General features: G+C 38.7%; 1 protein-coding gene across 2 annotated transcripts; it reads left to right on the plus strand.

Moving 5' to 3' along the window:
* Window positions 1–20,249: 20,249 nt before the first annotated feature.
* Window positions 20,250–21,665, plus strand: cnr1 (cannabinoid receptor 1). 2 transcript variants are annotated; one of them, XM_072277868.1, is made up of 2 exons: window positions 20,250–20,311; window positions 20,414–21,665. In XM_072277868.1, the coding sequence occupies exons 1-2, from the start codon at window positions 20,250–20,252 to the stop codon at window positions 21,663–21,665; spliced, it is 1,314 nt and encodes a 437-aa protein (XP_072133969.1). The 2 variants fall into 2 exon arrangements, with proteins under 2 accessions (XP_072133969.1, XP_072133965.1); XM_072277864.1 differs by having other exon boundaries at window positions 20,250–21,665.
* The last annotated feature ends 4,052 nt before the right edge of the window (window positions 21,666–25,717 follow it).

Consider the following 25,717-nt stretch of genomic DNA (forward strand, 5'->3'; position numbering starts at 1 on the left):
AACAATGAAGCCTAGCTCCATCTTTTCCAATAGCTCCTTCAGTAACATTAGTTTTCTTGAGCAATATTCCTAAATGGCTGAGAAACATTACCATACCTCTTGTTCTATCTCTTATATTACACTGAAATTCTCCACATCTATTAACTAAAGTGTACCCTTTCTCTTAAGTTATTTGAAAGAGCATGCATGACTAAAGCAACACCTGAAACCATCCTGTTTATATTATTTCAGTGTTCTCCACCACAAGTGGTTTTAACATAGCAAATGTCATTTCCATCATAGCTGTCGTTTGTCTGGCAACACAAAGCAAAGCTGAAAGGTACATTACACTGTATTGCCTTTAATCGATGAGCAGTGACTCAAGTTCAGTGTGGCAAATACCTGGAGAGGTTGATGCCCACAATACTTCTTAATCATGGATTGTTTGTGCTCATCCCAAATCCAGATGCAGCTCCAGTCTTTTTCTCCTCTTCACTGTCTGCCAACTCCTCAAACTGCTGTGACAGAATTAAGTACCTCCCTACCGATCCACCCCACCCTCTGTTCCATTATCCATACCCGTGTTTCATACCTGTCTTCAGGCATTGTTAATTTAATGTGACTGTTAACTTCATTAGTTAGCGAATACTGCATGTTCTCATCTCTATTTGCTTCTATTAATCTTGCTGTGTCAGACTAGTCCATCATTTATCTTGCCCTTGCTAAATGTTTGCTTATAAGTCTCCAATTTATTCCACCCTGCCTTTTGTTCTATCCTTTGAGCTTCTAGTTACACAGCAGTTCCAGATGGAGGCGACTTGTGATGCTTTACTGCATTGAAGTTACTGCTTAAATGCAAGTTCTTTTATTCTGAAGCATCATTTCAATTAACTGAAACTTTTTCACTCCTTTTCATGAACTTAATATTGTAAGGTGTTCCCCATTTCAACTGTTGCACAAACGATGCCATATTTTAAAATATTAAATCAAGTTCTGCTCATATTTTCCTCTTCATTTACGCATTTTACCTCCACTATTTCCACTCACTTCAATAATTATCCTCCCTTGTTAATTACAGCTTATTCTGACATTCATGATTTTTCTGAACAGAACCACATCCTCCTTGCAACATGCTAGTCCCCATTCTAAATTTCCTTAACCCCCCCTCCTCTAATATCTCCCTACTTGCCTCTCTCATCTACACATTAGACACTTTATTAGGTATTTCCTGTACCACTGAGTGTACATTTGTGGTCTTCTGCTGCTGTAGCCCATCAGCTTCAAGATTCAGCACTTCACTGTTGTAATGCCTGGTTAATTGAGTTACTGCCACCTTCCTGTCAGCTTGAACCAGTCTGGTCATTCTCCTCTGACCTCTCCCATTAACAAGGCATTTTTGCCCACAGAACTGCCACTCACTGTATTTTTTTTTGTTTCTCTCACCATTCTTTGTAAACTCTAGAGTCTGTTGTGTGTGAAAATCCCAGGAGATCAGCAGTTTCTGGAATACTCAAACCATCCGGTCTGGCACTAACAATCATCCCATGGTCAAAGTCACTTAGATCGCATTTCTTCCCCATTCCAATGTTTGGTCTGTACAACAAATGAACCTCTTGACCACGTCTGTATGCTTTTCTCCACTGAGTTGCTGCCACATGATTGGATGATTAGATATTTGCATTAATGATCAAGTGTACAGATGTAACTATAAAGTGACCACTCAGTGTACGTAAACTAACACTTTTGATCAGACAATTCGAACTTTATCCAAACCAGAAAATGCTAGAAAAACTCAGCTGAACTCAGCTCCAGCATCTGCAGCTTTTCAAATTTTATTTCAATCTTTTTACTGTTACAGACTCAGCAACAACTTGCAATGATATTAATATTGCTTTAATATTGAGCACAAGTTAAAGAATTAGAAAAGAACCAAGTCATTGCTAGACAAGCATCGATTAGAAGTGAGTGAGTGCATGGCTGCTGATGGGCAGATTGGAAGGTGGGAAAAACAGCTTCAGATAAGCTTATGTTAAAGGAGTTTACAATGGGAAGTGATGTTGGCAATTCTGTTTCCTGTCATTTCATTTTGTTCTCTCCCTTAAACAGTCCTCCAACCCCTCATATATTCATTATATGCTGTTTAAAAAATTCTTCCCCTACCACTAACATCCTGTGGGTTGGTACCTGACATGCCACTTCAATCTACATTGATTTACTCCATTCAAATGTTCACTCCACTGTTAAAATTTCCTCAAATCCCACTTCCCCATGCTTGTAAACTTGCAATTGAACCTGCTTCCCTATCCAAATTTACCCGCCACTCCAAATTGCACCTGAAATACAGGGATGCCTTCAAGTTACCATCTCAGGTCTTCGCCTATTTCACCCTCCATTCAGACTGCTGAATCAGGACACTGAGGTATTCTCAGACTGTCTGGGACTGGAATTAAAGCCACTTGTAGTTTCTAGTTAAGACCCTTCAGTTTACATTGATGCCTCCTCTTTCCATCCTGTTGTGGGTTCCCTTCCCTCACTGCAAACATATTGATGAGATTCATGAAGTCCACATCTCATTACCATAATACTGCTCCAAACCTTCTTCACTTTACCATGGAGAAATAAGATGCTGGACACTGAAAGAACAAATAATTTGTTGGGTCAGACAGAATCTGTGGGAGGAATGGAAATGTTGGTGTTTCTGGCTGAAATAACAACAATTCCTTTCCTCCCACAGATGGTGCTCAAACTGGTGAGTTCCTGCAGCTTATCATTTGTGGCTTCACTTTATCTCCTCTGTTCCTGCTCTGACATAAATTTGCATGCTTTCTTCTATTTTCAATCTTCTGTTACACATACCAGACTCTTCCTTTAATTGCAATTATTCAGTTAGTTACGATCTGGCTTCTGCTGTTTCCAGGTTTCTCCTCATTTCCCTTTAATGTCTTTGCATTTTGTCATTCCACCTCCCTCAACTACAGATACTGTTGGTGTAGGCAGCTCAACTGTTGTTTCTCCTCTGTCCTTTGGCTAATCACTTCAGATGAACTGGAATGTTCAGTTCTATATCCTTATTAGATTCTTCATTGACGTTTTCCAGAAGTATATGGATAATGATGTTACTCACCAGTATAATAATGTTTTTCCAATTGACCCAAAGATTACTGTCAACATTTTTAATCTGCTTTTTTAAAATCAATCCCTATATTACTTTCCACACTATCCATGTTAATTCCTACATTGAAGCCATTGTCATATATAAGTCTTCATCACAACAAGACCTGACTTTTCCAATATCCTCCTTCACATAGTTAGTTGATTCAATATGTACGGCATCTATATTGATTCACACTGAATTCCATACACTTCTTGCCTCAGACCTCTCCAGTCTTCGGGCACCTTCATGGTGAAGGATATCATTTTGAAAGCTCTCAATCATTACTTTGTTACGCTGCTGAACCCTCCCATCATGTCCCCCTTCTTTCCCTACTTGACTCCATCAACCAACACCAGTCTCACTCTTCTAGACTTTTCTTGTAAGGACCTTCTGATCTGCTAAATAGATTGTGAGTATGGATCATTCTGCTTTGCCCCTTCTTTAGTTACTCTGATCTTACCCCTGAAATCTCTTTCCAGATCAATTTGCTTTTGTCAGAGCCTTGTTTAAAAGCCTTTCCTAGATGCTTCACTAAGCTTTTGCTTCAGTTCCCCGTCTGGATCTCACCCCTCTTTCCATACCCAATACTGGGAAACCACCAAGTCTGTTTTGTTTCTTATTGAGAACATTTTGGAATATTTTCCACGAGTTTTGAGCATGGAGTCAAACAACACAGAAGGGGGCCTTTCAGCTTATTATGTCTGAAAGGCTATGTGAAGTAATTATCCCGTTAATTCCACTTCGGCACTTGTTCCCCAGCCATGCAAACGTTTCCTCATTAAATATTTATTCAATTCTGTTTCAAAAGTTACTGTTGCATATGTCTTCATAGGTCATGTGTACTTGACCATAACAACCTGCTACATTGAAAGAAAACATCTTTATCCCCATCAATACATTATTTTGCTAATGATACTAAATCTGTGACCTCTGGTTACTAACCTATAAAGCAGGTTCTCCATCTAAATCATTCATAATATTAAACTACATTTATATTAAATTTCTGCTTCTCTGCAGATAAACCCAGTACTTTAATCTCATCACAATTGGAAGTCCCTCATCCATGGTTTAATTATATTTAATCTCCTGCATATTATTTCCAAAACATTGACTCCCTTCCCAGGGTTTGTTGCCTTAAATTGTTGGCAGCATTCTAACAGATGCTACCAGTGACTATATAGAGGTATTAGTCCCCATCAACATTTTTGTTTCTGATGATTTTCCCAGATATCTGGATATTAGACTTGCAACAAACTTGGAGGGATTCTGTGGGTCAGGCAGAATCTGTGGAAGGAATTGAGCAGTCAATATTTTGGGTCAAGACCCTGTATGCAGATTCAACCCAAAATGTCAACTATCCATTTTCCTCCACCGATGTTGCCTGACCTGTTGAATTCCTCCAGCAGTTTGTTGTCTATTCCTCCAGATGCCAGTAATGTGCCTCCATTATTATTTTAACATTGGGTACCAAATGTCAGAAGCTACGGCTATCAGATATCATACCTATGGAGAAATTTGTCACTAAGTACAAAAGTAGGTTCTATTGAATTTTGAAAGTAAAAGTAGATTTGGTGTTACTATGATCAAAACTGGATAAATTTATAGGCAATATATTCTCCAGAGGTCTTCAGCTCTCTGTGCATCTATATCACCAATATAGATACACATAATAAATGAAAGATGCTTCTTTTCAAGTCTGGGCAAAATTGGAAACTCATTTAAGAAGTAATTTTGTTTTACATAAACAGAAGTGATTCTGCAGATGCTGGTTCTGTGGAAGGGTCTCGGCCTGAAATGATGACTGTTCATTCATTTTCATAGATGCTGCCTGATCTGCAGAGTTCTTCCAGTGTTTTGTGTGTATTTTTAATATTTCCTACAGTAAAGCTACCATTGCACGCTGAAGGATCTATTACATTGTCTCTGCGCCCCTTTGTGGTGTCCCATTCAATGCCTGATCACTTTGGCCCTCTGCCCTCTCATGGACCTTTCCCTCTTGTCTTTGCTCCCCAATTCCTTTTCCTGCTATTGCTCTTGCTGCTGCTTTTCCAGTTTTCTCAGTTCTGAAACATGAACTGTGGTTCATTCTCCACAGCATGAGCTGCTGAGAATTTCCAATACCTTCTGTGCCATATCAACACCAGTTTGCTTTTGTTAATAGTCGTTCTGTTTTGCCATCTGCCTAACAATATCACTGGGAGTTTAAAGAATTCAGTCTCAGTACAGTCATAGGCAGTAAAAACCACTGGAGCTTTAACTGTACCTATTTTTCTTTAATTTCCCGGCAAATGGAGGATTTAACTCCCAATGATCTATTATTAGAGCGAGGAGCTAAATGTCTGTAGCTCCCTGTGAGGGCATCATTTAGCATCACAGAGTAATGCCACGCACAATCATTGTCACAACGTAAATGGAACTACCTCCAGAAAATCTCGTGGTGCATTATTTAAATGAGATTCCTGTTAGCTGAAAGCCATGTGACACCAAGATAAGCAGCCAATAATCTGCAGTTTATAAGCAAAAACTGTTATCATGAGTCAAAGAACAAACAGTTGGAGTTTCTCCAGCAGCTTATTATTTTTTTCTCTCCAGATTCCAGCATCTGCAGTTTCTCCTGTGCCTTGATTCACCTGCGAGCGTACTTTGAATATTGTGTCCCAGTAAATGATCATCTGCACACGGAGGGATGCCAGAGGAAGCTTAACTAGCACTCTGAGAGACAATTAATATGTTTGTTTCCTCTTACACAATATGTTACTGTGTTTGTTCTGCAGTCAAATCAGTGGTTTGCCCCCATCACTCCCCCAGTGGAGGGCGACCTCTAGTGACTGTAGCAAAACATCAATCAGCTGTTACTATACGGCCTTTGGATTACATATTAAGGAAAATAACCAGTGCCCCATAATTAATGTTTTATTTTACAGAATTAATTTTATTACAGCAGCTTACTTTCTTAACTTAGATATATGTGAGATTTTACCTTTTCATTGCTTTCCAAGATAGTGCATGGTTTTATTATTTGGTTAATATAGGTTGTTTCTTTTCCCATACAATATTTGGAAAGGTACTGTATGTAGATATATTCTTGGATTATGTTGCCACCCAGTCTGACACAGATCCAACCCTTTTCCCTCTACAGATCCTCTGCTATAAACAACTTTGCCTGTAATCAAGCTGTTTCAGTGCAGTTTGAAAACGGACATCCACTGAACCATGTGGAAAGTTGATTTATGGACGCAAAAACAAACCACATTTGACTAATAACCTTCCAAAAGGTTTACTCTCAGTCATATGCAAAGTGGTGGCAGTCTCCATCAACAGTGCTATTAATCATACGTTGCTCACCAATAACTTTACAACTTTAACTTTTATTAGGATCATGCTCTCTAGATTTGATCATAACTTTGATCCAAATATGGATCAGTGAGTTACATTCCGGGGGAGAGGTGAGACACCAGCGGAGCACTTAATAGAGTGTGACCTCAAGGAGCTCTGGTAAAAGGCATCGGCTGTTTAGGGGATATTGCTGCAAGGCTTGGATTTGCACCAAGGAAGATGATAATGGTCAGCCATCCATGTCCCAGCATATTTCTGCAGGAGTTCCTCAGGGCTGTGTCCTAGGCCCAGTCATCGTCAGCTGCCTCATCAATAGTCTTCCTTCCATCACAAGCTCAGGAGTGCAACTCTTCAACTCATGAAGCAGACCATGCCTGCATAATGCCAGGGCTAGGCAACATTCCAGCAAGTGGCAAATAACATTCTCGATGCAAAAGTGCTAGCCAATGACCATCTCCAACAAGAGAAAATTAAACCATTTACCTTGACATTGCCATCACTCAGTCACTCCATCATCATACCCTGGAGGCCATCACTGACCAGAAAGCCAATTAGACCAGCCACATAAGTACCATGGCACAACAGAGGGAAGGTTTCTTATGGGAAGTATCTCATCACTTGAGATTCTAGACTCCTTCGTCCTCTACAAGGCACAGTTAGGAGCGCAGTGGCATACTTTCAATGTGGACAATGCTCAAGATTGACATCCTCCTGGACAAAGCAGCCCACTGAAATAGCACCCCAATCACTACCCTAAATATTAATTTCCTTCATCACCAACCCTCAATGGCCGTAGTGTGCTTCATTTGCAAAATGCAGGTTCTGATTCAGGTGACTGACGGCACATTCCAAACCCATGACCTCTGCCACCAGGAAGGATAAAGGAGACAGATAGGAACACCGTAGCCTGCAGGCTTCGCTTCAAGTCACACATCAGTGGAAATATATCAGCGGCCCAAATTCTGGAATTTTCTATCCGAGGGCATGGTGTAAGCATCCTCATTAGAAAGATTGAGGTATCATTACCACATTCTCAAGGGTGAATGGGGATGGTCAATAAATACTGGTCATGTCTGGCAAAATGATTTTGAAAACTGCATCTATCCTGTTCTCTTTTTGTTTAAAGCAGCTCATCAGAGACATGGGAACATGCAGATTTTCAATGTTAATGCAATCAAGTGTTTTTTTTGGAGTTTCCTTTTCCCTTCCATACCATGGCACCCACACCATCATCATTCCCCTCCTTAGCGCGCGCACTGTGCCCCTCTGACTGATGAGCAATGGAACCAGCAGTTAATGGTTTGCAATCAATATCAGAATACAAGAGCATAAGCAACAGAAGCAGGAAAAGACTCTTTGGCTCCTCATGCCTGCTCCACTCTTCAATAAGGTAATAGCTGATCTGTTATCTCAATTAACTACATTAACCACAAATCCCCTAATTCCCTTAATATCCAAAACGCTTTCATTCTTGAAAAGATGCAACCTCCACATCCTTTTGGGTAGAGAATTCCAACGATTCTCTACCTTCTAGATGAAAACAATCTGTTCTTATCTCAGTCCTTAATGGAGACCTCTCTGTTTTGAGACTGTACTCTGGCTCTAGAGACTTGAGCCAGGGGAAACATGATCCCTTCAGTTGTCCTATCAAATCCCTTACAGATTTTGTATGTTTCAATGAGATCAGCTCTCGTTCTTCTAATTTTACACGCACAGTCTCGTAAAACAAACTCCAGGAATCAATCTGGTGCATCTTTATTGTACTCCCTCTACTACTGATTTACCCTTCTTTTATTGCCAATCTAGATATAAGATTCCAGGTGCAGTATTTCAAAGGCTACATATAATGGTCACTTATCTTAAATAGTGGGGTTGTATTAGCCATTTTCCAGATTCCTGCTGTAATAGAGAGGTTTAGGTTAACTAACCCTAAAAGTTTCATCCTGCCTTGTGGGAGGTAGCTTGCCTTTACTTCCTTTCCTCCTACAGACTACACTTAATATTCAAGGCTTGTAAATCTATAAGAAACAGAAGGAGAAGACCATATGGTACCTATATAATCTTGTTCTTTAACTACTCTCCCAACTATGGCCCAATTTCCTTGATTCTTTTGTCTCAATTGCTTTCTTGAATATCCTCCTGTTTCTGTTTCTCCTTTCAGGAAAAAAAATGTCAAGTTGTACATGAATTTCATCAGTTCCATTGAGATGTACCTTTTTCAGGGATGTTATACATTCATTACAAGAGGGATTGCACCTGCTGTTCTAGTGTGTACTCCAAAGCTTTTGTGCACCAGGACATACTGACATTCTTTTAGTTTATTTTTACAGTAAAACTTACAATAAAATAGCACAAGAGGAGTTGAGGAAAGAATTATCTAATTATTTCTATTTCCCTATATTGTACCCATATCCCTGCAACTAATATCATTTTTATTTTTAAGTTTTCTTCTATTACGCTTTCAGATCAGAATTTCCAGATCATATATAGACCATAAGTTATAGGAAAAGAATTAGGCCATTCAGCCCATCATGTCTGCTCCACCAATCAATCATCGTTGAATTTTTTTAAACCCTGTTTCCTGCCTTCACCTCATTATCCTTTATCTCCATTAACAATCAAGAACCTATTGGTCTCTATCTTAGGTACACCCATTAACTTGGCCTGAATAGCCTTCTGTGGCAAGAGATTTCACAGTTCCATGTAAAACCCTCTGGCTGAAGAAATTCCTCCTCATCTCTGTTTTAAAGGGACATTTATTTATCAGGATGTGCCTTTGGAAGTTAGATTCCCCTACTAATGGAAACATCCCCTCCACATCCACTTTATCCGGGCATTTCAGTATTGGTAGGTGAAAAGAACTGCGTGTAATAGAAGAAAATAAAGAGATACGCTGATGAGCCCAAACTATAAGAATATGGTTTTTCTAAAAAGTCGTTTGTACTTTTTGATTCAATTATTTATCCTGCTGGTTGAAATTCTACCTGACTACAATTCTGCCTGATCAGCTGCAAGTTTATGTGCACTTCTTTAGGCCATGTTCAGTATGGTTTCTTGAAATATAGTACAATGTGTATCTTTCTGGATGGTGTCACATTCCCTCGATACAAGTTGGGTTATTGCTCTAGGTTATGGGCTCTCCATCACGTAGATTTAATACACAAACCCACAGAACCAATGTGACCAAGCTGACATACAGTGGACTGCACCTACAGCCACTATTTCATTTTAAGACAGACTAGAACCTACTGATATTCATTTCTTTCTCTACTTCCAGCTTGCAATCACCATAATGAACCACCTTGAATGATCTGTTTGTCATCATGGTGTCATAGTCATAGAGCACTACAGGCCCTTCAGCCGAATGAGTCCATGAGGAACTATTATTCTACTTAGTCCCAGTGACCTGCACCTGGACCACAGCCCTCTGTACCGCTCCCATTCATGTACTCATCCAAACTTCTCTTAAATGTTGAAATCAAACCTGCATCCAGCACTACTGCTGGTAGCTCATTCCACACGCTTACCACCCTCTTGAGTGGAAAAGATTCTCCCTCTGGTTGCCCTTAAATATTTCACCTTCCATCCTTAACCTGTGACCTCTAGTTCTAGTCTCACCCAACCTCAGTAGAAAAAACCTCTTGCTCTTGCATTTATCCTATCTATACCACACATAATTTTGTATACCTCTATCAAATCATCCCTCATTCTCCAATGCATCCAGTTTCCTATCTCAGTGAAAGAAACTAAAGAAACTTCGCCCACTTCCTGGTGTGGTTGATTGCAGAATACAAAGCTGTGCTATTAATATTATATCTTTTTTTCTATGGCCATTTACCTTAGCTGTTAATTTCTAAACTGGAGCCCCACCATGTTTTTCAAAAATCTAACTTTTCAACTGCTTCTGCAATTCCCCTAACCACCATGGAGTTACAAATTCATTCAAAACTTTGCACGTTTTATTATACACTGTGGAAATGATGAAACCCTACTTCTAATACAGCCTCACCAGGCATTTTCAGCTGTATATCCTAAGGCCACAGTGAGAAAATCCTAGCACGGTCTTGGTTTGCATCTAAATAAACTGATTTCTGTTGTTGCCCATTGCAATTTCTTTCCAGAACAGTCACATAACACTAGCAATGTTTGTGGTGCTTTCATATGCTTCATGGAACCTTTGAAACTCGGTGAAGAGCAGAGAATGTTATTGGCTTTAAAATAAGGATTGAAAGTGTAAATTGAAATCCAAGAGTATCAAACAACAGAATATCAATTGGCAGATTATTGCTGAACTAAGGGCATTTTTGTACTCTGCAGTAAACCACATTAGGTTGAGCTAAGACCCTTCAATTTCATTGTATGAATAATTTTTACAACCAATAGAACAATGGTGCATCCTATTGGCATTGGCTGGATTTGAACCAGATTCTCCAAAGTTTAAGAACTCATCCACAGCTAGCAGTTCAGTACATGCTGCCAAACTCTGATATGTCTATACCATGTACCTGCAGTGTGAATGCTGAATTGAAATATTTATCTCATTAGTATTTCAACTGCTGATACTAAGTTCAGGGGACTGAATTAATGTTCCCCGTTTTTCGATGTCAGCTCTGATTATAGGTTGTTTGTCCCAATCCCATCAGCAAGGAGGTTATGCAGCATCCAAGCCAGGACCACCAGACTCAGAAACTGTTACTTTCCCCAAGCAGTAAGGCTGATAAATACTTCCACACACTAACTCCACCACTACTTTATTATTTCCTGTCAATCGCCTTATATAGAGCCTAGTGTCACTTTATGGACACACAATCGATCAATCTATATATATATATATATATATATAAGCTATCATAAGTATTTCTATTTATTGTGTTTGTTTTATTATTATTATGTTTTTTATCTGTTGTGTTTTTTTTTGTCCTGCATCAGATCTGGGGTAACAATTATTTTGTACTCCTTTACACTTGTGTATAGGAAATAACATTGAACAATTTGAATCCAGAATCATAGATTTTTGTATTCTGGCACTTCAGTGAACTAACCTGCATTAACTTCAGCACGAGTTCTTTATGAACAGTGGGAACATGCCCATAGCCTTTTAGCTCAAGAAAATTCAAGTCCATGGCTACATATCACATGAACATTGTAACCAATCCATTGAGAGCGAGCAACAAAATATAAACCTTAATTCAGAGCAACACAAAAAACGCTGGAGGAACTCAGCAGGTCAGGCAGCATCTATGGAGAGGAATAAATAGTTATTGTCCCAAGCTGAGACCCTTCATCAGGAATGGAAAGGGGGGGGGATGAAGTCTGCAAAACCTCTGTGTTAACCCTCAATTCAGCCCCAAATTTAGCACTGTTGATAGTCTGTCACTTAATACATGTGGATTTTAATTTATTTTAATATACAGCATATGATTATAAAAAGAAATGCTTCATTGTGTTACTTTGACTGAGATTTGTACAGCTAATCTCAGGGTGAAATCATCGGTTCTTAGGTAATCACCTCAAACATCATTCTTTCATATTGTGGCTTTGCTGCACTGGTCATGCATTTGCATTGCTTTTATGTTTACCATCATTCTGACTCTTGAGCTGTTAGCATAACAGTGCAGCCATAAGCAGCGAACTAATTTGTAACACAGAAAAACAGCAGCAGGGTAAAATGACCCTAAGGCTAGAAAGCTAAGGGTAACCGCGACTCTACCTGTAAAACTGCTATTACACCTATCTTAGGTTATTTATGGCTGAGGGAGGTCACAGATCTCAGTGAGTGCAAACTATGTACAGTACATTTCTTTTAGAAATATTACTTCAAGAGAAAGAAGTTTAGGAAGTTAGATGTTCTTTGAGTTGCTATTTGGACCAGTCACGTTGAAGATCTCATGTTTTGTAGCTACTTGGAAGAAGCCATTTGCCCTAAAGATATATGCCAGCTCTCATTATTTCATGCATAACGTGAGCTGAAGGGTCTCTTTGTGTAATGTATAACTCTTTGAATTGAAGACTCTGTGCCCCACACACTTCCCTGTAGCCCTTTCTCCCCTCAGCGCCACCCTGCCCTTCCCCCAATTCTTTGCCAGCAACCTTCAGCAGGAGCAACTCAAGCAGCTGATTTACCTACCAGCACATCTCTGGGGACGTGGGAGCAAATCACAGCAGCAAGGGAAAACCAGCGTTATAAAATGGAGAGCATGCATACTCCACACGGTTAGCGTAAAGATCAGGACCAAACCTGAGTCACTGACGCTTTGTGATGACAATGCTAACTGCTGCACCACTGCTCCACCTGCACATGAGACTAACTTGCAAGTTACATTTGTGCCATTTTTGGGAGTTTGGCAAGTTGCTAAGGAGAAAGAAAATCCCAAGGATTAACCAGAAACCCGCACAAAGTTGTTTTGGATTAGGGCAAACAGGTTTCTGAACATCATTATTTATTAGCCAATTTCAACAATTATTGGCTGTTTAAATTTTAATTGCATTTAAAATGAGCTCCTTGATGACAGTTAGCATTGACAAAACAGACATAAAGTAGTGTGGTGTGCAGATTTCAATGCTCATAGCACAATATGGGGGGATCAGATTACAGATCCAAATGGAAAGGTAATTGAAGATTTGATGGAAGAAAGGGATTTGGTGTGTATGAATGATGGTAGCAGCACAAGGATAGATATAACAACAGGAACTGAGTCAGTGTTAGATATGACGTTAGTGTCTAATACCTTGGCTGGCATTAGTAACTGGGGAGTTTGGACTGCTTCAACAGTAGGCAGTGATCACTACCCAGTTTTGTGTTCTGTGGGTGAAACAGTTGAAGTAAGACCAGGTGGCGGAACCCCAAAGTGGGTGTTTGAAAAAGCTGATTGGGGTAAGTTCCAGAAGTTGAGTGAAGAAGGGTTGACAAAGATTGATATTTCTGGAAATGTAGATGAATTAAACAGTCAGGTGACTTCAGCAATTATCATGGCAGCAGAAGGGTCTATACCTAGGAGTAAAAATAGGATAAATAGAAAACTGGTACCATGGTGGACAGAGGAATGTTGTCAGGCTGTAAAAAACAGAAATAGAGCATTCAGGCTAGTTAAAAGAACCCATAATATGCAGCATTTGGTTCAATATAAGAAAGCACAGGCAGTGGTGAGAAGAACTATACGTCAAGCTAAAAGGGTAAGTTGGAGGAGTTTTTGCGACAAGGTAGGAAGAGCAACACCTGTGGCAGAGATATGGGGAATAATTAAGAGGGTGGGAGGAGATAAAAGGGAATGGGAATATCCAGTAATGATATCTGAGGAGGAAACTGCAGTCTTCAGTAGGGATAAGGCTGAGGTCATGGCCAAGTCATTTGTACTGATACACAGTTCAGAAAATTTGTCTGAAGAAGGGAGAAGAAGAAGGGAAAGAATAATGAGCCAACACCCAGGTGTGTTAAGCAGGAGGGAAGGAACAGATGATATAATTGATGATCCATTTACATTAGCAGAAATGGTGAGAGCAATAAAGAGATCGAGACCAACCTCCCCAGGGAAAGATCTGATATGCTCTGTGATGCTAAAAAATCTAGGAGAAGGAGTGCTCTTGAAGTTGCTGCATTTTTATAACAGAGTGTGGGAGGAGGGAAGATTACCAAGTGCATGGAAAGAAGCAGTAGTAATTCCAATAAGGAAGCCTGGCAAGGATCTGTCAAAACCCTCTAGCTACAGACCAATTGCATTAACATCAAGTATATGTAAGATAATGGAAAGGATGATAACAGAAAGGTTATCATATGAGCTTGAGAAAAGGGGAATGCTGGCAAGTTATTAGAGTGGTTTTAGAAAGGGAAGGAATTCCATGGACTCAGTGATTATGTTAGAGACTGAAATAAGGAAAGCCCAGGCAAATAGAGAGTCAGTAGTGGCAGTGTTCTTTGACATTGAAAAAGCCTATGATATGATGTGGAAGGAAGGATTATTAATTAAACTGCACAAGATGGGGGTTGGTGGGAGAGTTTTTAATTGGATTAAAGATTTTTTGTTTGGTAGAAAAATTCAAGTTCAGATTGGATCAGAATTATCAAAACAGTACATAGTGGAAAATGGCACACCTCAAGGTAGTGTGATTAGCCCATTACTTTTCATCATTATGATCAATGATGTCTTCACAAAGGTACCAGTGGATATAGGTAGGTCACTGTTTGCGGATGATGGGGCCTTGTGGAAAAGAGGCAGGAACATGGACCATGTAATCAGGAAACTACAAGAAGCAATTGATGAAGTGGTGGAGTGGGGTTATGATTGGGGATGTAGATTTTCAGTAGACAAAACTCAAACTGTATTTTTTACCAGGAAAAGGGTTGAGGTAGGGAAGAAGTTAAGGATGTATGGGGTTGAATTAGAAAGGGTTGCATCATTTAAATTTCTGGGAGTTATATTTGATTCACGATTAACATGGGCAGACCATATCAGGAAAGTTGAGGAGAAATGTAAAAAAGTAATAAATGTGATGAGATGTTTGACTGATAGGGAATGGGGAGCAAGTTGTTCAGCTTTGAAGAGAATGTATGTGGCTTTAGTAAGATCTGTATTGGATTATGGAAATATAGTATATGGATCAGCAGCTAGGTCTCTTATAAGGAAACTGGATGTGATTCAGGCTCAGGCCTTGAGAGTGTGCAGTGGGGCTTTTAAAACGTCACCAGTGTCAGCCCTACAGGTAGAAATGGGAATAATGCCTTTGGAACTAAGAAGGATGCAACTGATGGCAAACTACTGGGCTAACTTGCAGGGGCACAATGATTCTCACCCTACTAAAGGAGTGTTACAGGAGTGCTGGGAAAATGGGAGGTTTCAGAGGGATACCTTTAGTCGGGTAGGGAATGATATCACAAAAGAATGTGGAGTATTTGATCTGAGGATAAGTCCTTCAGTAGTTTATCCGGTTGTAGCTCCATGGAAGCTTGTATGGCCTGACATAGACTGGCATTTGTTAGAGGTAAAAAGGAAAGAAAGATATAAAACAGATTTGGTAAATGCATTTAACTGTCATGTGATGGAAAAGTATAGTGATTATACTCACATTTATACGGATGGTGCGAAGGAACCTGAAACAGGAGTGACAGGGTTTGGAGTGGTAATACCAGCAAAAGAAATTGGAATCAGCAGAAGAACATCTAATAAGTTAGGGGTGTTTACAGTGGAGATGCTGGCAGTGTTGGTTGCATTGCAATGGGTGCAGAAAGCCAGACAAGCCAAAGCATTGATATGTTCAGATTCATCCTCAGTTCTAGCAAGTTTAAGGTCTTTTCACACAAACAGTCGGCAAAATGTACTTTATGAAGTCCTTCAGTTAGTTACAAGAATTGCAAATCAGGGAGGTCAGGTAAAATTTCTATGGGTTCCAGCACATGTAGGGGTGAAGGGGAATGAGAGGGTGGATGAGTTGGCAAAGAGGGCGTTAAAGAAAGAAAATGTGGAAATGCACATTAGTATCAGTAAAGCAGAGGTTAAGTGTGTGATCTGGGAAAAAGTCAACCGAATGTGGCAAGAAAGATGGGACAGGGAGGGGAAAGGGAGGCATTTATATCAAATACAAAAGAGTGTTGCAGTTACTAGGGTAGGTAATGGAAACAGAAGAGAGGAAATTGTGTGGACTAGGTTAAGGCTGGGGCATTGTGCATTAAACAAAACATTGAAAATGATAGGGAAACACCAGACAGGATTGTGTGAGGAATGTCAGGAAGAGGAGTCAGTAGAACATGTAGTTTTGTGTTGCAGGAAGTATGGGATACAGAGAGAGATGATGAGAAATAAATTAAGGGAGTTGGGGATGCAGGAATTCACATTAAAAGGGTTGCTGGGCATGGGTGAGAGAGCACAAGTCCGGGTATTTTTAGCGTTTTTAAGGGGTACAGGGGTTTTTTTATAGAATATGACGAATAAACAGGAATAGGATACTAGGATGGTCAAAGATGGGAGGGTGAAGTGTAGGTTTGTATATATATATGTGTGTGTGTGTGTGTGTGTGTGTGTGTGTGTGTGTGTACGCGTGCGCGATTGGGTGAAGGGATTTAGAATGTATGTCTAGTGCACATTCTGGAGCAGAGGGTGGCGGTAATGCACCATTAAGCTGGATGCCAACCGCCGTAAAACAAGATACAGACAGACAGTTAGCGTTGAAGCTCAGCATTTCAAGTCAATGCAGGAGCAAAAGTGGAGCTTAAATACTTGTAGAAAATAACTAATTTGCTTCAATTTTGTTTTCCTATGAATTCTACTTATAAGGAGAAGTGTTTTTTTTCCCAATGTTTGTGCAAACAAGGTTTTTCAAATGTAATTACTATATCAAAGTAGATACATTGTGGCAAATCTATGTGCAACAAGTCATTGTGCATCTCACCCTAACCATGAACTTTTTACTCTTCTCCCATCCGGTAGGCGCTACAGGAGCCTCTGCTCCCGCACCAACAGGCACAGGAAGAGCTTCTTCCCTGAGGCTGTGACCCTGCTAAGCAGTATTGCACCCAAATTGTACTGTCTCAGTACTTTTATATTTGTGTGCTGTAGCACTTACTTTTTATTCACAGTTATTTTGTAAATAACACTATTCTTTGCATTTCTGGTTAGATGCTAATTGCATTTCATCGGCTTTGTATCTGTACTCGGCACAATGACAATAAAGTTGAACCTAAATCTAAAATCTAAAAATCTAAATTGTGATCATGAATAAATAATCGCTTGTGGATAGGGGAGTGAACATTGCCAGAGGAGTTAAATAGGGGTCTGTGGGGCAGGTGTGGCCTTGTGTTAATGTCACATTTGAAGTACAGCACATCTAAGAGTAAGGCACTTGCTCAGTATGGTACTGGAGAGTGAAATTTGACCTTGGTTCAGTCTCTGGATTGAGACGATCCGAAGCCTCACACAATATCTGGCATAATGGCTATGTTACTGGATTGATTGTCTTGTAGCAGGAAAAACGGCAGGTTTCTCCTTCCCCACATTCCCACCAGAAGGGGCAGAAGGTTAGTTGAGTGGATACCCTTAAATAATTGAAATAACTGCAATCAATGGTATGAAACTTGGGAAAAGTGATCTCTTTTATCAGAATCCCTCCCAGGATATCCATTCCTTCTGACAATGTCATTCATACTCCAGGGTAGCACACCGAAAATGTTGTATCTGTAGAATCTCTTGTATATATCATGCATTCTCCACTGATATGATGTGCTTTTACTGTGCTGTTTGTGTATTCCTGCCATGCCGAATCATCTCGGAGTCAGACAGAATATCACTGTCTTACATAACATGAAATCTGTTGCTTTGTGGCAACAGTACAATACTAAGCAACAGTGATGTTTAATGACGCTCATACCAAATGATTGGTATTTTATTCCATGTGCACATACTGACTGGTTGCCAATAATTTCTCTGACCCCTTTTAGGGTGCCCCTTCTGGGATTCAACATTTCCAGCTCAGGGAAATGAAATCAGTTCTGCATGGAGACCACTGCTAACACTGTACACAGAAAAGCCCCATGATGATTCAACTCACTATTTTAAGATATTCATTGCACAAGCATTCTACCCAAGATTGGCATTCATTATATGGGCATGAATTCTCATCCTGTGCCGAGATATGTTTGATTAAATTGCAAACCTTCTTTATAGATACAAGGAAATGTAATAAATTTCAGTTTTTTTGTTGTTGAAAACTATACCAAATATGCAACTAGTCTTATCCTATTGCACAGTATCAAAGTGACATGTCTGCTTTTGCACTGTAAGAAAAACTTTCTTTGGCTTGGTATGGTCACTCTTATCTAATCCGATCATGGAAAGCAAACACTGCTTCCTCTTTATCAAAATCCTCCCACTTCTTAAGCATTACGAAACAGAATCAAAATAAGTTATTTTCAACTAAGCCATCTGAGGTGACCCCTTTAAACTGTTCAGTTACATCTTTTAGGGCAGCAGGGCAGCGTAGCAGATAGTACAGTGCTTTACAATAGGCAGCTGTAAGATCGGGGTTCAGTTCCAATGCTGTCTGTAAGGAGTTTGTACGTTTTCCCCTAGACCATGCGGGTTTCCTCCCACATGCCAAAGATGTATGGTTAGGGTGAGTGAGTTATGGCCATGCTATGTTGCTGCCAGCAGAGTGGCAATAGGCTGGCTTGCCCAGTGCAATCTTTGCTGATTTGATGCAAAGCGGACAGAATTCACCAGATATTTTGATGAACATGTGACGAATAAAGATCATCTTTAAAATCTTTCTTTTATCATCTCATACACCAAACAAGAGGACCTATATATCCTTAACATCAAAACATCCAAATCACCGAGTAAGTCCCATTTGTAACAAGTATATAATATCACCGAAAGTTAATATCCTTCCAGTCCTACATCAAATCCTTAGACATGACATTACTAACTTTCTTCTTTTCCTCTCTGAATCCTTCATTCCACTTTGCACTTTGCCTAAAGTAATCAAATTACTCTTGTTGAAATCAACCTTCAACATAATTTGACAGAAAATTGTATGATTCTATGTAGTTTGATGAGCGTGATGCTGTATTTTTTATATTTGCAGGCAAGACAAGAATTTATCAGTAATAGCTTACGTTTAAGGGAGCCAGTAATAAATCAAAAGGGGAATTCAGAAGCAGCTTTTATTTTTTTTATCCAGCAAATGGTTTGAATGTGGAACTAGGAATAATTTAAGCAAATAGAAAGTTTAAGGGAAAGACAAATACATAACAGAAAGGTCAAAATGATACTCTAATGGGATTAGATAGAGAAGAGTAGGATGAGAATATTTTGACTGAATATTTTGTCTTTGTGCTGCAAATATTTCATAATCCTTTGGAGAATAACTTAGGAAAATGGAGCCCAGTTTAAGGATCAGACTTGATCTTGATGAATTGCATAGCAGGCTCAAAAGGCCAAATGACTGACTCCTGTTTGTAATTATTATGGAGCTCTTCACTGAGTGGTGGTGCAGTGTGTCTAGCTGACTACAATGATGTGAATAATCAGTTAGGGGCAGGGCAGAGCAGAATTTAAGACACAATTCACAGCAAAAAGTCTCTACAGAAATCAAGCAGATTTCATTTAAACAGCACAACACACATAGCAATCTACAAAGTCTATTTAAAAACACTTTACATACGAGAGAAAATGAAACAAAAGTAAGGCGATTGAGTATTATTGCACACTGCAAACTGCATTTCACCATAAGAATGCAGTGAGTAGAAATTATTACAGAGTAGTTCACAGAGTTATAGAGAAGTACAGCACAGAAATAGGCCAAAACCATTTAAACTGTCTACCTCCATCAAACTGCTCTCCATACACCAACTATCCATATACAAAAATTCTCTTAAATATTGAAATTAACCTCACATGAACCACTTATGCTGGCAGCTCATTCCACACTCTCATGACCCTCTGAGTGAAGAAGTTTCCTGTCATGTTCCCCTTAAGTTTCTCACCTTTTACCTTTAATCCATGACCTCTGGTTCTGGTTCTACCCAACCTCAATGGAAAAAGCCTACTTGCATTTACCCCATAGCAATTAACCAAACCACCTGCAATCTGGCTGGGTGTTCCTATTGTACATAAAACAATACAATAAAGGAAATATATTAAAATTAAACAGTTTTATGATATTTCAATCATATAAAGGTTTGTGTAACTATTTTCATTTCTATAATACGCATGTTTAATAATTGCTGTTTTTCTTCATCCTAGCTTTTCCTCAGCTCATTTGCATTCTTGGAAAGACGCACTAAAAGCTAATCATGAAATCTCTACTAGAAGCCCTTTCAGACACAACTTTCAGGACAATTACGACAGACCTCCTTTATATTGCATCTAATGAAGTTCAATACGATGACAGTAAGTTGGACCTCAACATGACAAAAGTTGGTTATGTCACACAGAATCGGCACCCCTCCCTTGGAAAAGGCAACCCCCACCTAGAAAAAATGACATCAGGGGAAGAACTTTTATCCAGTGCCAACCTCCATGATTCAATGAATGCTAGTAATTTCCTGTACAACCAATCAATTATGAATGATACAATAAAGTGTGGAGAAAACTTCATGGACATGGAATGCTTTATGATTCTGACCCCCAGTCAACAGATGGCTATTGCTGTATTGGCATTGACCTTGGGGACTTTCACAGTTCTAGAGAATGTATTGATTCTGTTTGTTATTATCCGATCTCGCACTCTCAGATACAAACCATCTTATCATTTTATTGGCAGCCTGGCTGTTGCTGACCTTTTGGGCAGTGTGATTTTTGTATATAGTTTTGTAGATTTCCACGTGTTTCAAACAAAAGACAGCCCAAGTGTCTTCCTATTCAAACTAGGTGGCGTCACAGCTTCTTTCACTGCTTCAGTGGGTAGCCTCTTCCTGACTGCCATAGACCGATACATCTCCATACACAAGCCTCTTGCCTATAAGAGGATTGTCACGCGGCCAAAGGCAGTTGTTGCTTTCACTGTCATGTGGACCATATCTATAATAATTGCTGTCCTCCCTCTGTTGGGCTGGAACTGTAAAAAACTGAAATCTGTCTGCTCCGATATCTTTCCACTCATTGACGAGAATTACTTAATGTTCTGGATTGGTATTACTAGCGTTTTGTTGATTTTTATCATTTATGCCTATGTCTATATACTGTGGAAGGCTCATGCCCATGCTGTCCGCATGATTCAACGTGGCACCCAGAAAAGCATAATTGTCCAGGTGGCCGAAGGCACCAGGGTGCAGACTGTTCGACTTGATCAAACGCGCATGGACATCCGACTGGCCAAGACACTTGTCCTCATCCTTGTCGTTCTCATCATCTGCTGGGGTCCTCTCCTCGCCATCATGGTGTACGATGTCTTTGGGAAAATGAACAAACTGGTAAAGACAATATTTGCCTTCTGCAGTATGCTGTGTTTGCTCAATTCAACAGTCAATCCTATTATTTATGCTCTGAGGAGCAAAGATCTGAGGCATGCTTTCCGTAGCATGTTCTGCTCCTGTAAGGCAGCTTCAGCCCAGCCATTGGAAAACAGCCTCGAATCAGACTGCCAGCAGAAGCAGGCGAACTATCCTGGCACCATGCAAGCGGCAGCCAGGAACTGCATCAAAAGCACTGTGAAAGTAGCTCAAGTGGCCATCTCAGTCTCCACGGAGACATCAGCTGAGGCTGTGTGAATGTAGAGATATGATGATTGTTGCCGACAATAATTCTGAATGATCAAATCACATTTCTCTCAAGGTTCCTTAAAAAAAGGACTCGGGCAGCATTTCCAACTGATTTGCCATGAAAAGAAAACATTTGTATTAGCTTGGAATCTGCAGCAAAAGCAATTTAGTGATTGTATTCGCCCATCTGGCTCGCACACATCAAATGAGAGCCAAGCTGTTGATTTGAAGAATTTGGTTTACACTGTAATACTAAAAACAGTAGTATGAGTGGGAATATAGTAAATCTCATTATACTTCTGTTGTTTAGGACAAGTCTAAATTGTCTGGAAACAGAGAGGTCCTTTTCAGAGTTTCATTAAACTAATGTCTGTCACATGTACAACAATACTAACACTCTCCAATATTGCTGTGCTTACTAATTATAGCAAGCAACTCTTATTAAGTGGTCTAGTATTGGTATCTTCAGATATGTATTCCCTCCAATATTAATATTTAAATTTACAGATCAATGTCTATTAAAAATGAAATAATATATTCACTGTATCCTAGAAACTAAGGTTACTTATTTCCTTCTTTTTTTGGTTATGTGGCAGATATTGACCTGACTGATTCATTTCCATGTGCAATGCTGCTTGTTGCATGTATATAAGCGATTTTAACAAAATAAGATGTGACATAATTCCAATCACTTGCTTTTAAATATTGGATAAAGAAAGTCCCAGAACCAACATAAATGTTTGTGCAGCTATCTGATAATGTCATGGGCCAAACAGAAGTCCCATTCACTCTTTACTGTTTGCCACAGATTGGTTTTGTAATCTGAATTCAGAAATACCTTAGAAGGGAGTAATACATGAAGTATGCTATCATTCAGGTAAAACTAATAAGGAGGAAATTAAATGTAAGTAAATGTGCATTCATTTAGTATTTTAGCAGTGTTTATTAAAATGTGACAATGATGGTTAGATAGTAATTTCCTTTTTAAATTTGGTCGTTATTTGGCATAATTAATTAGGTGATTTTGAGGAGAGACTTTAATTGTCAGACACTGCTCCATTTCTGACATTACTTTAAGCTGCTGTTTGAAATAATATTGTATAGATACTGCCAGAATGAGTTGATATAAATAGAAAGCATGTGCTAATGAAATTACTTTTTTCTAGACTCAACTCTTGGTCCTAATGAATGCAGCACAGGTAAAGGTGATTATTATTTTTATTTATTATGAGCTTTATAAATTATTGCATCATTTTTGTGAATTAAAATAGGGTGATTTTACCCTGGAGACTATTGTCTGACCAAAAATCAGATTACGGTTTTTCACATTTTTGTAGCACTTTTTCTGCCAAACATTTTGACTCAAGCATTTATATTAAATGCCTGAATATCATACAATGCTTTAATATTAGGTGCATTCATGTTAAACAATAATTTCTACACCAATCTATTTTATTAACACCATATCCTGAATTCCAAGAAAAAGTCACTCAATATATTTGGCCGAATGAAAATTGATACTCAAGAAATTACGTTGCCAAGTGAATTGTCTTGGGTGACATGAGACCTCCATTGAGGAAGGTTATTTCATCATGTGGAATATTTATTATTGAATCCCAATAAATTATTTCTGATATTAATAGCCTACTGCCACAATATCAATGTATAAATAACAACACATTATACTCATTTTGGACAGTTCCTCACAACTATATATATATATTCTATATAAGCACAATTAACATAGTGTCACATGTCCTTAAGGCTTTGTATAACATTCAGAGTTTATATGTGCTTATAATAACATGATTATGCTAGTTGGGATCAGTTTGCAGACAAAGTATGGATGTTGAAGATTTTACTTTGATTATTTGAGAGGATCCATTCCAAAAAATCGTTTTAAACTTCTGTAAAATCAGGACACCCACTTTTCCTATAGTTAACGTAGTTAGGTGGTGGGTCCATGGAATGGATAGGCCTTCAGGGAAGGCACTACATTATGAAGGTAAATCTTTTTAGTTATAATCATGATTTAAAATTATTATTGTTTACAATTGTAGTGTTTCATTTGAAGAAGGATATCTACCTCAGGTGCAGGTATGAAAGAGCCAGGTGTTTTAAAACAGTTGCAAAACCTTTGCAGTAGATCTAAACATAAAGGGCATATTGTCTGAACATGGAAAGTGGTCGGTTTAATTCTCAGATGAGGAAGATGGTGGAAAATATATGAATGTGACGTGTTCACATTATTGATAAGTGTGCTCATAATTCCTAACTATGCAGCATGCTTAAGCAATATATAAAATATAAATCTGCAGTTATAGAATGCTGCATTTATTTAAGTGGGATCATAATTTAAGGCACAATTGGGATATTATTTAATATATCTATACCTATGCAGCTCTTGGCTAAAAAAAACTAAGAAGGTGACACCATAATTCATAGTTTTCATAGTCCTCATACAAGAAATATTTCAAGGACACCTTTTTCAAGGACTACAATCACAGCAAAATCCAGAAAGAGGAATCTGTTCTTGTTAATGCTTTCTGCTGACATTGAAAGCAGAAGCTATAGAAACATATTAGTGGTTTTATTTTGAAATCTTTCCTGTCAATAAAAATCTCTTTTGTTTATTGACATGCTCAGCTGTTGGATAAGACAAAGAAAGAGCAGTAGATCAATTCAACCCTTAAATGAAAATCAGAATACTGCAAATGCTGTAAATCTTAAATAAAACCAGAAAATGTGGTAACAGTTTGCAGGTCAGGAGGCATCCATAGAAACAAATAAATTAACATTTCAGGTTGAAAACCCTTTATTAGTATTTAGGAAAAATAGAAAAATAGTTTTAAAGTGCAGAATTGTTGGAGGAGGGATAGATAGAACAAAGGGAATATCTCTGATAAAGTGAAGCCAGGGTTGCCATGGTGATAAGCTTATTTCTCACTAATTTTATGATTACGTCCATTCATGCTTTATTTCTTCATCAAAGGAGTTTATTTACATTCTTTTATCATTTTATTAAGCACTTCATCATTTTAAACATGCATCTCTAAATGTTCAAAGAAAAACAAACTAAGTTTTTTATAACTTGACATGATAACTTAATCCTTTAATCCACAACACCATTCTGGTGTATATGTTATGTATTCCTTGTCCCATCACAAAGCAAACTGTATATCCTTTCTAAGCTGTAGTACCCAAAGCTGAACACAGTGCTCTTTGACAGCATCTCTTTAACTTTTATATTCCGATCTCCCTTATAAGAAAGGGCATTAGATAACTGAACTTTTTATGCTTTCACAAATTGTACATTAGTTTTTCATGATTTCTGTGCAAGGTCACTATTTTGAACTTCCATAGCTGCTGGTGTCTTAGCATGAAGCATTTCCTTACTCTGACCTAAATGAATGGCTCCAAATTAATCTTGAACTTAGGTCCAGCAACACCCCTCTAGAGAATTCCACTTGTCACACCCTGTCCATCAAAGAACAAACCCTCAATCCTTCCTCTGTAAACCTTGCCTCCCAGTTAGCAATAATGTTGTGTTCAATTTCATGCACTACAATTTTTTATAATAAGTTATTTGCAGAAAGTTTTCAAAGACTGTAATTAATTCAGAATCAGAATCATGTTTAATATTAATGGGATATGTCATGGAATTTGTGATCTTGTTGCAGCTGTGCATTGCAAAACATAATAAAACTATAAATTACATTAAGTATATATTAAAAAAATGAAGTAATTAAGTCATGCAAAAGGAGAGGAAGGAAAAATAGTGAGGTAGTTTTCATGGATTCATTGTGCAGTCAGAAATCTGATGGCAGAGAGGAAGAAGTTGTTCCTGGAATGTTGAGTTTGTATCTTAAAGCTCCTGGTAGCAATAAGAAGAGGGCATGTTCTGGGTGATGGGGACCTTAATGATTGATACTGCCTTTCTGAGGCATCGCCTTTTGAAGATGACCTTGATGCTGAGGAGGCTAACACCCATAATGGAGCTGGCTGAGTTCACAACTTTCTGCATCTTTTTCCAAACCTGTGCAATAGCCTTTCCATACCAG

The sequence above is a fragment of the Mobula birostris genome, chromosome 2, assembly GCF_030028105.1.
Source record: "Mobula birostris isolate sMobBir1 chromosome 2, sMobBir1.hap1, whole genome shotgun sequence".
NCBI lineage: Eukaryota > Metazoa > Chordata > Chondrichthyes > Myliobatiformes > Myliobatidae > Mobula > Mobula birostris.